At 35.1% G+C, this 13,103-nt stretch overlaps 1 protein-coding gene across 4 annotated transcripts in view; it reads right to left on the bottom strand.

Moving 5' to 3' along the window:
- The window catches only part of LOC129789830 (NPC intracellular cholesterol transporter 1), a 41,665-nt gene that overhangs the window by 3,812 nt on the left and 24,750 nt on the right, over positions 1–13,103 (bottom strand). For 2 of the 4 annotated variants that reach the window (XM_055826886.1, XM_055826887.1), the window contains 4 exons: positions 11,516–11,847; positions 8,630–10,322; positions 5,134–6,009; positions 1,939–2,015 (listed from right to left, as the gene is read on the bottom strand). In XM_055826886.1, coding sequence (XP_055682861.1) covers positions 1,939–2,015; positions 5,134–6,009; positions 8,630–10,322; positions 11,516–11,847 — 2,978 coding nt within the window. The remainder of the gene's footprint in view (positions 1–1,938; positions 2,016–5,133; positions 6,010–8,629; positions 10,323–11,515; positions 11,848–13,103) is intronic. The other 2 variants (XM_055826884.1, XM_055826885.1) reach the window with 1 other exon arrangement.

Here is a 13,103-nt window from a genome sequence, read left to right as displayed (position 1 = left end):
ATTGTGATGGTTTGATTGAGGCCACTTATAAATCCCGAAAAAAAATTTGCAATGAGGAGAAATCATTTTCATACAAAATTTCAGGCGCCAAATTCAAAAATTCGCAAACACTGCATGAAATCTATATGGGGGCTACCTGAAGGGGGGCTTTGGGGGGAAAATGAATACGGCCATCTGAAACCGCCTGTTATAAGGGGCCTCTGTACCAAATTTCATCGCGATCAGTCAAACGGTGTGGATTTGTATAGAAAAGTCGGAACGACGATTACCAACAAACAGGCCTTTCTTTATTATATAGATGGGAAGCTCTCATCGAACGAAAAAGAAAAATTTGCAAAGAGAAGAAATCATTTTCATACAACATTTCAGGCGCCAAATTCAAAAATTTGCAAAAACTGCATGAAATCTCTATGGGGGCTACCTGAAGGGGGGCTTTGGGGGGAAAATGAATGCGGCCATCTGAAACCGCCTGTTATAAGGAGCCTCTGTACCAAATTTCATCGCGATCGGACAAACGGTGTAGATTTGTATAGAAAAGTCGGAACGACGATTACCAACAAACAGGCCTTTCTTTATTATATAGATCATAAATCCTGATGAAACTTTTGTGCGAGAGGAAAGTTGGGTCAAATGGATAGTTTTTTTTTTTAATTTTTTTTTGTCGATGGTTCGATTCCGCATAGAATTTTTATTTCCGAATTTATTCTCATATATTTTCATATTTTTTATGGGTTTGAATCCAAAAAAAAATTGACTTTGAACCCTTCTTTGTGTTTTTTTCATGAAAATGTATTTAGAAATGTGTAGAAAATACGAAACAACGTACATATTTTACTTTTTTTTAATACGAAATACGAAAATCTTCAAAATCAGGCGAAAGAATTACCAAAATCTTTATAACAATCTTGTACAAATCAAACATAAACCAATAAAATGATATCAAGAAAACTTTTAATAAATATTTTTATCTTGTGCAAGTTTGTCTTAAAAATTTTGGTCAACCTTTGGCTTGATTTTGAATATTTTTATTCATATTTCTTAATATATTTTTTTTTAAATTTTTTCTCTTAAGTTTCATTCAAACTCTTGATCATTTCCTACTTTTTCCACATTCTCAAACAAATTTTCATAAAGAAAACACAAAGAAATGTCCAAAAAAAATCTTTAAAAAAAACATTAGAAAATAAATTCTTCGACCTTCTAATTTGGCTTCTAATGTAAACAAAAAACACTTGTCTGGAATATCTTGATCCAATAAATAACTAAAACTAAAATAAAGGAGAAAAGAAACAAATTGAAAGCACCAACAGAGCCCCATCCTCGATGTGATAAATAAATGATAAGCACACAAAATAACTAAACAATACACATTGAAGGAATGGGAGTACCTTCACTACATCACCACAATGAGTTTTGTGACCGTGACCTTCAAGCAGTATTAGTGGGGGTGGGTGTTAAAGAAATTTTTCAACATTTTTTCTCTTATTTTTTTTTTAAAGCCAATAAAGGTGTGGAAAAAATAAAAAGAAAACTCACTACTTTCGGCCAATTCGCATTCGCAACAAGATTCTCGTGGTGTTCTTGTTGTCTTCATTTTATTATTATTATTAAAGACACAAAAGAGCGATCCCCCATCATGCATTTGCAGTTTTAAAGAATAAGAATGAGGTTTGAGGCGATTAAATGGCAGCAAAAATTAATTAATTTAATTAAAAATGATTTAGCAGGAAATTGATGAATTTTTATTAATTTTAAATTTCATCTTTTGGGGGAATCTTCTTCTTTAAGCTTCTCCTTCACCACCCCTTTGTCCTCCGCAATGGGGTGCATTTCCATCCCATTCACGCCATTCACGCACTCATCACTACCCTCACGCCTATCGCCATCTAGCAGGTGATTGTGATAACTACACTTTGTGCCATTTACAAATATCCTTACGGTTGAGAGTGATGTCTCCTGGATTTGATAGACTCGCCGCTTGTAGTCTGCCAATTTCACTTTATTGATGGGCGCTCCTGCACATTTTGTTTTTAACCATTATCATCATCATCAAATTCATCCGCACAAGCGCAAGATATTAGAGGGCATTTTTTTTTTGTTTTTCAACGGGGTTTACAAGAGTGTTGTTGAATATAGATATAAAATACATAAAAGAGACAGAATAATTTTGGATTAGTTTTCTTTTTCAAAACTTTCCTCTCAAAACTACAGAAAGAATATTTCTTTTTTTTAAAAAATCTCTAATTTCTACGAAAAAAAAACTTTCAAAAAATCTACTTTTAAATTAAAATTAATTTTTAGGGAAAAGGAAAAGGAAGGAGGGAAGATTAATATTTTAATTTTCAACTAAAAGTTAGAATCTACTTAATTGCTTAAATGAGGATGAAATTGGTCAGTGTTTCACCTTAATCCTTTGCACGATTGATTGCTTTTTTTTTTATTTATCAAGCAGGTGAATTTTTTTACCCTGAAAAATCCATGACTATTTCCCAAAATAACAAACCACTCTGACAAACAATTTGTGAAAATGTCAAAATAGCGAAGATTTTTAATGCTAAAAATCATCATTAGAGTCCTCTAGTTTTTTCTAAATGATTTAGCGTAGTTAAATGCGAGCAATTGGAATTAATTTTATTTATTTCTTTTTAATCTTTTTTTAAAAGTACAGGGTGGGGAGAAATTTTAAATAGTTAGAAAAGTCAATCATAACGCATCCAGTTATTAAAGTTGGTATACCACAACGCGGATGGGTCAGTCTATGCGTTGTAATTTAATTTCTGAGTAGATTAGTAGGCAAAGTCGATTTTTTGTAAAATTTAACAATTTGACAGATTAAAATGCTCATATCTGAAGTTCTATAAAACCTACAGAAATTTCTTGACTAGTTCTGGAAAGGTATTGAAATAAGCTATAATCTGACATATATTTCGATACATTTCAAGGTCACCTCCAGAACACAAAATGGCGGATTTTTGTTCTACCAAAACAGTTTTTTGCACTTTTTGTCCTCAAGGAATGGTTCTAGAGGTTTTTGATGTTCTAGAAAGTTGTAGAGTTTTGCATAACCTTTAATTTGATACCAAGTTGAGCCGAATCGGACAAGCCGTTCAAGAGATATGGCTCTTAGAAATTTTCAAATTCAAGAATTTTTCAAATGGCTATATCTTCTAAACGGCGACATAGATTTTCTTCATTTTCGGGCTGGTGAAAGATATTGAGTCAGGCTACAACATATCAAAATTTAAAAGAAATCTATGATCGGGGTTCGAAGATATTGCCCCTTAAAGTTAGGCAATTTTTGTTTTTGTATTTAGCGCCTCTTGCAGACATTTTTAGAACTTGGAATGTTCTAGATAGTTGTAGAGCTTCTTAAAACCTTTAATTTGATACCAAGATGAGCAAAATCGGTCAAGCCGTTCTCAAGTTATATCGAAAAAACGCTTTTTGCTTTAGACCGCCATATTTGCTAAACGGCTTGACCGATTGTCAAGTATGAATTGTTGATGAAAACGTCTCACTGAGCCCTACAACATACTAAAATTTCAGACCTCTAACTATAAGGAAAGTGGTTGACAATATTCCAAAATGGCGGATGGCGGCCATCTTGGATTTCGAAAATTCGAAAAAAAGAAAATTTACACTCACATTTCTAAAGAAAACTTCAAACCGGAAGTCTCTATCTTTTACCGTTCTCGACTTATAAGGCAAAGTATGGCGCACCGGCCGGCAGGCCGGCCGGCCGGATCAAAAATTTTCCACCACCATTTTCGTAATGTGGGATGTGCAAAACGTGCTCATACCAAGTTTGAGCCCGATCCGAGGTGGTCGGTTTTTCCGACGATTACAATACTTGGTATGCCACGATTGTGGTATACCAACTAATAATCAAATAAATAGAAAAGGAATTTATTCATTTTATGTCATATTTTCTATGAAAAACTTTGTGAAAATTATAACATATTGATCCTATTTTTGATTTATTTTTTAAACTAATCACAATATAAATTTTAATAAAATAATTATCAAAGAGAAGTTCCTACAAAGTTAAAATATTCTATTAAAAAAATACTTTTCACAGAATTTTGTATGACCATCACTGTGATTTGAAGTACATACAGAGCTCTAAATTAAAATATTTTTCAAGAAGAAAAAATATTAAAAAATATTTTTCCTTGAATTTCAAAAACTAGAATCATAGCAAGAAATCTGTTGAAGGAAGAGTTTCTAGTTTTTTTTAATTGCTTTGAAATTCCTCTTAACCCATTAACGTTTTTTGGGTCATACCCTGACCCAAAACGGAAATGATTTTCTAAGGATACTTGTAGTAAATATTTTTGGATGCTTTCTTCGCCAGTATAAAGCCAACGGATTAACCTTTTAAGACATTTTTTTATTCGTCTTATTAATGCAGTTTAGGCGTGGACCTTAAAGAGTTAAAACGTTTTATGATATTTTTTACGTTTTACGATTCTTTTTTTAATTATAGGGGAGAGCGGGGTTAAAAAAGTCACTTAAGGGTTTAGAAAAAGCTCAAAATATAATATTTCCCAAACAGATAAAGCGAAATGAATAGCTCAATTCTTTAGGATATTTCTTGCCCTACAACTCTTCTCAGATCATTTTGTTCTATCTAGCTAGAAAATATGATATTTTAAGCTTTTTCCAAACCCTTAAGTGACTTTATTAGCCCCGCCCTCCCCTACTGATGTTCGTTTTAACGTCTAACGCTTCTTTTCTAAGAGTTGACGTTTCTTTTATTACTTTTGACAATTATTAGTTAACGTTTAATCGTAATTATTGAACGTTTAATCTTTCTTATCAGCTTTGAAAAATTCTTTTTATTTTTTTTTATGTAATTTTCAACATGAAAATAATTTCCTTTAATCTCTAAAGAAAAGCCTAAACTTTCTCATTTTTTTCAGGGGGCTTTGTCACCCAAACACTCCCCATGGCAACACCCCTGATTCCAGCGAACACCCTGTACTTTTAATTCTTTCCTTTAGCAAAAAAAGATTTAAGAAGGATTTTCTGAGAATTTCAACCTCTATCTCTTAAGAAAATAAAAACAAACAAAAAAACCTCAAAAAAAAAAACCAAAAAAATAAACAAGAAATAAAAGGAAGTTCAACTCACCGACATAGCTGAGAAGGACTGGCAGGAAGATGAGTCCGTGTGCGGCACCAAAGAGCACAATACCCAGGTACATTCGGAAGTAGAAGACCTGGAAGATTTGACTCTTGGCAAAGGCCAGCACGAGAATCCCGGCGAATTTGGTGAGTGTAATGCCGGAAAAGACGGAACTGCCCAATTTCGTGAGGGCATCAGCGGATCTCCGTTCGCGCGTTTGCTCCATTGAGACACTGAAGCAGTGCACGAGATGCGAGCAGAACTCCACGGCAATCCCAACGGCCATTACGAGATTCACAAGGGAGACAGCATTGAGGGAGATGTTCCACATGTACATAAGGCCACCGAGATTAATGACAATCATCGTGATGGTGATGACCACAATGAGGGAGGAGTGAATGTCGAAGCCCATCAGGAGGAATGTTACAATGAAGATGGCCAGCACGGAGATACCCATACTCTTCAGCGTGTCCGGCCACATGGTCAGGTACTGCTCGTAGAAGACGTAGAACACCGAATAGGGGAACACCTCAATTTGCGAGATGAACGTCTCATCTTTCCCCTGCAGCCGAAGTTTTGCGTGAATTGTTGCCGTGATGTTGTGTGAAATCTTCCTGGCTGAACGCATGGCTTCGTAGTAGTCGGAGGAAGTCTTCAGGATTGTGTGGTAGCCCATGAAGTATGAGGAGCCCACCTGGGTTTGCTTCCAGCGACGACTGTAGGCATAATTCACAGCATGCCCATACGCTGCATGTCCTGCTTTGGCGCACACATCATCGGGATTGTCTTGCAGGAAGAATGGCAGGTATTTACTGAAACCTGTTGCATTGGGGCGACCCATCTCCGGATCAAGAACAATCTTGCACGAATCACACCCATAGGCTGCAAGGAGAAAGTTTTTTCTTAATTAAAATTGCATTTCCCTCCAAATTATTCCGAATAAATCTTTTTTGTTCTTCATACAATCACCCCTTGATTTAATTCTCTTTTACTTTCCCACCACCCACTCCTACCGACCTACTGTGGATGGTCATAGCACAACCCCCTCCACTCCTCATGTGACGCAAATGCATGCCATTTTAATTGGAGCACAACCAGCGCGTGAGATTTAGGCAGAAAAAACTCATTTCATTCCTATTTTTAGACGCATTGACTTTTTTTTCTTCACATTACTGTTTTGCATGTAAAAATAACCCTTCAACCCCCTCTTTGAAAGAAAAGAAAATTTCCAAGGAAATATTTAATCTACGAGAAGGAATTCTGGGCAATTTAAGGGGGGTCTCTTGGGCAAACTGATGGAATTGACACTATTCTAATGTTTTCATTTTACTTGGGGTTTTTCTTAAACTCGGTTTTCCGATTTTGGTTACATTTATAGCCTAATTATTGAAGAGTAAAAAATCACTTTCACTGGGGTTACCACCTGTAGGGGTTTCACCCGGAGACTTCGGGTGTCGAGCTATGATCTCCGGGCTACGGGTTTAGGATGAATTTCTCCGAGTCACACGATTTTATTGTTTTTTGCTTTAATTTTCGGCAGTATCAGAAAACTTAAAAATCGAAAATTGAAATAGACTCTGTAAATTAGAAATTATCGATTTTTTTTAGTTAAAGGAAAATCGTCTTAAGTCACATCTCAGTATTCCAAAACCAGAATAAACTTCTTTAAAGTAGACTACAGTTTTCTTCAAACTAAGAGTCTTTAAAGTCAGTTTTTCCAGTCAGTCCTAAGATTTTTAAGCAAGACTCTTTGTTGTAGACTAGACTTAAATTTTTTTAAGGTCAGGCTTTTAAGGTTTCAAAGTTAGATCTGGCTGAACTTAGCCCGAATTCGTCTTAAAAGTCTGACCTAAAGGAACTAAGGTTCGGCTTAAAAAAAATAGGCCTGGCTTAATAAATGGCTTAACTTTGTTTCTTAAGTCAGGCTTAAGTTTTTAATTCAAACTTACATTTTAATTTTTGCCATGTTATGTGCGACGCCATCTTGAAATTTTCCAACTTTTCAACAGAACTATCCTAAAACACAAAGGTAGGTTTTCCTCGTGATCTACTGGATGGATTTTGATGGGATTAAAAGCAAATGAAAGAGGAAATAACAATACAGATTTTGGTGTAACAGAACTTTGAATTTCCATTCTGGGGCTGAGAAAAATGGAAAAATGTCAAAAATATCTGAAAAAGTCACATTTTTGCACTTTTCTCAGTCCCAGTATGAAAATTCAAAATTCAGTTACATCAAAATCTGCATTGATATTTCCTCTTTTATTTGCTTTTAATCTCATCAAAATCCATCCAGTAGATCCTGAGACAAACCTACCTTTGTGTATAGAGGAAAATCTCAAAATGGCGTCGCACCTAAGATGGCGGAAAGTGATTTTCTTACTCTTCAAAAATTAGGCTACAAATGAAATCAACAAGGGGTGTTTATCTGGACAAAATTATTCGGATCTTCGGAAATATTCGGTTTATTCGCTAATATTTGGATTATTCGCCAAAGAAATTCAAATCGACGCTCCCGAAGATTATGAGCCATACTCCTGTGTTAAAAGATAGGAATATGGTTCATAATCTTCGGGCACGTCGAATTATTCATTTGTCTTTAATTATTAATTTGTCTAAGCCTAAAAATGTTAAAATCAAGCATAAAACGCTTAAATCAAACCGAAAAGTAGTAAATTCAAGCCCAAGAGTTCTAAATTTAAGCCAAAAAGTTGTAAATTCAACCCCAAAAAAGAATAAATTCAAGCCAATTTGGTTTTCAGTCCCAAAACAGCTCAGATTGAGGAACAAAATTTATTTTAAAAAATTATAAAAGCCTAAAAAAGGATTTGATTCAAACCGAAAAGTAGTAAATTTAACCCAAAAAAGACTAAATTCAAACCAAAAATTCCTAAAGACGTTTTTGGATTTTTTTCAGTTTTGAGTTTATCGATTTTTAGCAAAAGATGTTCATGTGAAATCAAATATTCAATATTAAATAGAAATCAATTCTCATAAATCTGATACTACTTTTAAGTCAATGATAGGCCCTTATTTTTCCATAATTTTCTACATTAAAAGTCTTAATAATTTTAACTAAAAGTTAATTTAAAAAGACACTAGGAAGTCAGAATTGGGCCCCATTGCCTTAACTAAGGAAGGCTTAAAAAGCCAAAATATTCGCCAGTTAAACACCCCTTGGAAATCAACATCGGAAAATCAAGTTTAAGGAAAACCCCAAGAAAAATAAAAACATTTAATTTCACCAGCTCTCAGAAGAGACCTTCCTTAATCCTTTGAGGATTTTGCTGGCCAAAGTGGCCAATTCAACATTTTTTTTTAAATCGTAACAGAATTAAATCTCTTAAAAATATCGTAATAATTTCTACATCTGTGTGTAGGGAAGTTTCATTACTTCAAGATCGTCGAAAGAAAACTCGGAAAAACATTTTTGTTTTAAGAGAAAATCAAGGTCATCCTCTAAGTGTTAAAAGAGAAATAAATACATTTCAATGAAACTTACATGAATGTGGGCAGAAGCTGCCATTGTTTGGGTAGAATTTACAGCATGACGGTGATGCAGACCAGTCAAAGTAGTCATCAATCCAACTTGATGCCGGCCTGGCGATGTAGGATGTATCCGGAGTCTTGCTGGCAATGTAGATTTGCGTTGACATGCTGTCAATATTGCAAAATTGTCCGCCACAAATTAAATTCTGATGCGGTGTACTCGAGAAATTCAGCCCGGACTTGAGGACAAAGTAAACCGGTGGTCCAATGCTAATGTATTCCCGGAGGAATCTAAAGTAATTGAGGACGAAGCTATCCTCAGGCATTGATAGCTCCTGATCGAGTCCAACATCAATGTGTGGCGCTACGGAGATACTCGCACAGAGCCATGCAAAGAAGACGATCATTACACCAATGCGAACTTTGCGTTGCATTATGAAAGGCACGTAGAGAACTTTGAAGAACTTGTACAGGACCCCCTCAACATTGGCTGGGGCATCCGTTTTCTTTCCACGCGCAAAGCAGAAGATGTCAAAACGATTCTCCGCCTGCCGCACGGCATCCAGTGAAAGGAGACTCACGAAACACGTAACTTGCAGGAGGAAATCAATGAGGAGTGCCATACCAGCGTAGAGAGCAAATGCCCGAACAGCGGGCATGTCGGAGAGTCCACCGAGGAAGAAGCAGCAACTCTCACTGACTGATGTGAGCAAAATTGATGGGCCAACCTTGCCAAGGATCCTTCCAATGTGCTCAGCATGTGTCTCGGTGGGCTTTTTCGGTTCACGCTGATGCGTTTGCACCATAATGAAGATATTGTCCACTCCCACGGCGAGAACGAGGAAGGGAATAACTTCGACAATGATGAGCGTTGCAGGGACCCCAATGAAGCCAAAGAGCCCCACGGAGGATACAACTGAAGCCAGGACGATGACAACACCTCCCAGCCCCAGCGTGATCTTACTATCAATGAGAATCCTACTGAACTCCTCCACATGCCCCAAGGAGATTGCAATGTAGGCAAACATAATGATGTAGGACACAAGAATCGTGGAGACATCACTCTGAGATTCCCTCTTCAATTCATCCTGAATACTTCGTTCAGATGTGAAGGCAATATTCATATTTGTCTTATTCCCACGCACCCAATCCTGCATGAACTTCACATACGATTCCTCCCACTCCAGCGCCGGGGCCAGACGCGAACGATTGTGATAATTATTCACCAAGAACGTCAAGATCACCGTATTGGCACGTTCATAATGTGGCTGCCCCGAGAGTACTTCTCCCTCCTTGAGGAATCCCCCAAGAGCCACAGCCGGATCCACAGGACCCCCATATGGGGCCAAACATTCCGGATTGTATGGATTCCCAAAGCACTTTGCCAAATGATCCAAATAATTTATCTCATACCCATTGTCATCCTCAGTACTCTCAAATGTATCCATATCATCTTGAAAATAACCCCAGAGTGATTGTACGACACAATCAGACGCCACAACAGGTCCTCGGAATTCCGAAGTGAGTGGTGCAAAGCAAATTTTCTCAATTGTCACCCCACCACCATCCTGTCCAATTTGCTTTATTGATTCCTGCAACTCAAACACATCCAGCAGGAATTGCTTATTGAATGCCGGACCAAATTCAATTGGTCCATTTGATGTGTTGTGAACAATACTTGGGAGATTTGCTGCATTGATGATTACCTGGAGGGATGGGGGTAAGGTGAGAATTATCTTTTTTTTTCTCTTTTGCTTTTGTCTTAACAAATTAATTGTTTTCGGATGAATTTATTAGTAAAACTGTTGGGAGGAATTAATACTCATTTGGGGGAAATTTACTAGTCAGACAGACTTAAGGTTCCTTAAGATTTTAATTTTCTGAAGATTCTTTAAGTCTTCTTCAGATTGTCTTAAGTTTTCATAAGATTCTTTAAGAAAAACTAAGGATTTCTAAGAAGTGTTCTTAAGAAAATCCTTAAACTTAAGTAAATCGAGCAAAATGCACATTTTTTATGATTTTTACGGCCTGATTCAGCCTAACTGAAGAAATCTTCAGTTTCGCTCAAAGGAACTTAAGAATTTTAAATTTTTCTTAGGAAATCTCCAGTTCTTTCTTGAAGAGTCTTAAGAAGTTTTTTGAAAACTTAATTTCACCCATTATTGGATTGTATTGTATGAGAGAACGATTATTGCTAATAGCTGGCGCTAGTTGTCTAATAGTCTGATATTAACTTAATGTACATATAATTTTAAATCAAAATCACCCTAGTTTTTTTTCTTAAAGTATTAATGTTTTCTTAATATACTTTGTCTGTTTAAGCCATTTAAGCAAATCAGAAAAAAGTTTACTATTATATTTAAACAATAATCCAGATGGAAAATGTTAACAGATGGCGCTAATTGTCAAAAATGTTCACAACATTAGTTTTTAGAGTTTTTAAAAGCAAAAACAAGCAATTTATAATTGCTTTAAAAGGTCTGTTATCATGTAATCAGATTCTAAAATAATTAATGAAAATAAATTAAAATATTTATTAAATAATTTTATTTAACTAGTGCAGCGCCATCTGTTGCCTTTTTAAATACACAAACTTTTAATTTTAAGAAAGAACATTTAAAATCATCACAAATACATGAAAAACAGAAGAAAAATGACTTTAAATGGCCTCAATAGCCCTTAATAATTCCGTAAATTCCAATGAAAAAGTAAAACAACAATAAAGAAAACCCAAATCGATTTTAAACCCCCAAAAAAGCGCGCATTTCTCCCCTCAAGGACCAATTTCCTGCACAAAATTCACTAAATTAAATTCCTCCCAAACTCAATTTGATACTGAAACTCATGGGGCGGGCACACAAGAAAAAATAGCACTCAAAATTCAATTTTCTCCACTTACTTGTTCTATCCGGTAGAATGGTTCGAATTCCTTGTCATAGTATTCGCGTTCAACGCGCGAACGCGACGTGGGGGATGCCCACAACTCCACGGGATCCGTCGTAATGATGAGCATCTTGATACCATGCCCCATGGCAACGACAAAGCAAAAGCCAAGGAAGAGAATAAGCCATGGGTATGAGGCGCAAAAGTGGCCCCATTTTGTGAAGAACATTTCCAAAAAGTTCTCCGTTTTTGCGCCCAATTTCTCAAAATATCCCGATTCTTCATCCCCAAATGTTGTCACCGTGGCCGGATGGACACGAAGTTCTTGATCATTGTCCCACGTACCACCTAAATTGTAGGAAAATTGCAGGAAATTCTCTCAAAATTACATTTTTTTCAACAACAACATTCATCATCAGGTAGATGACAAATTGACTTTGCAGAAAATTTATGAGGTTTCACCGCTTAATCATGAAGCTTTTTTGATGTTGGTTTGAGGAGAAAATTAGGTGGAATTATTTTTTAATTTTAAAATATTGTAAAGGGCTACTGTTTCCAAAGTTATAGCGACGATTTTCCTGAAATTTTTTCTTGTTTTCTTGTCTTTTTGATTGAAATTTCTTTTGAAATTTTCTTTCAAATAACTTTTCAACTTTTATTTAAAATTATTGTGATGAATATTTCTTTATTAATTAACTTGAAAAAAAAATTGTTTATTTTAGAAAAAAAAACTTTTGAAAAAAGTTAATTTGGTCGTTAATCTGTTCATCAACTATTCAGGTAAAACTTTAATTTTTCTTCTTATTCATTGATATTTTAACAAAAGATTTTAATTACAATTTAATTGGTTAATGAACTCCACCAAATTGATGCTTTATTACCAAGTTATATTGAATAGATTTCTTTCTAAATAATTCAACAAGGGGTGTTTATCTGGCGAATATTTTAGTTTTATAAAGGAATCATCCAAATATTTAAAAAGATAAAAATATTTGACTTCACATGAAAATCTTTTGCTAAAAACCGAAAAAAATTCAAAAACGTATTTAGGACTTTTTGGTTTGAATTTAGTCTATTTTTGGATTGAATTTACTATTTTTTTTTAGACTTAATTTACTACGTTTCGGTTTGAATCGTTTGAATTTAGTCCTTTTTAGGCTTTGATGATTTTTTTTAAAGTTTTGTTCCTCAATTTATGCTGTTTTGGGATTGAAAACCAAATATTTGTCAGCTTGAATTTATTAATTTTCGGTTTGATTTAAGTGTTTTATGCTTAAATTTAACACTTTTAGGCTTACACTTATATTTTAATTTCCTTGACAAATCATCCAAATATTAGCAAATAATCCGAATAATTTTGTCCAGATAAACACCCCTTGTAATTTAATTTAAAAATAAATAAATGAAACCCTTTCGTTCAGACCAAAATAAATTCTTTCTTCGTTTACCTCAATAGCTATTTCTTCAACCCAAACCAACATTCCAATCTTCTACATTTTGAACCTCTGAAATATAGGGAAACCTTATTGAATTTGCTGCAAAGTTTCATGACCCATAAAGAGAGCAACAAATACATATTACATAAATATATATAGGTAGTAGCA

This window comes from Lutzomyia longipalpis, chromosome 2 (genome assembly GCF_024334085.1).
Source record: "Lutzomyia longipalpis isolate SR_M1_2022 chromosome 2, ASM2433408v1".
Classification (NCBI taxonomy): domain Eukaryota; kingdom Metazoa; phylum Arthropoda; class Insecta; order Diptera; family Psychodidae; genus Lutzomyia; species Lutzomyia longipalpis.
This window is presented reverse-complemented; position numbering and strand designations above follow the sequence as displayed.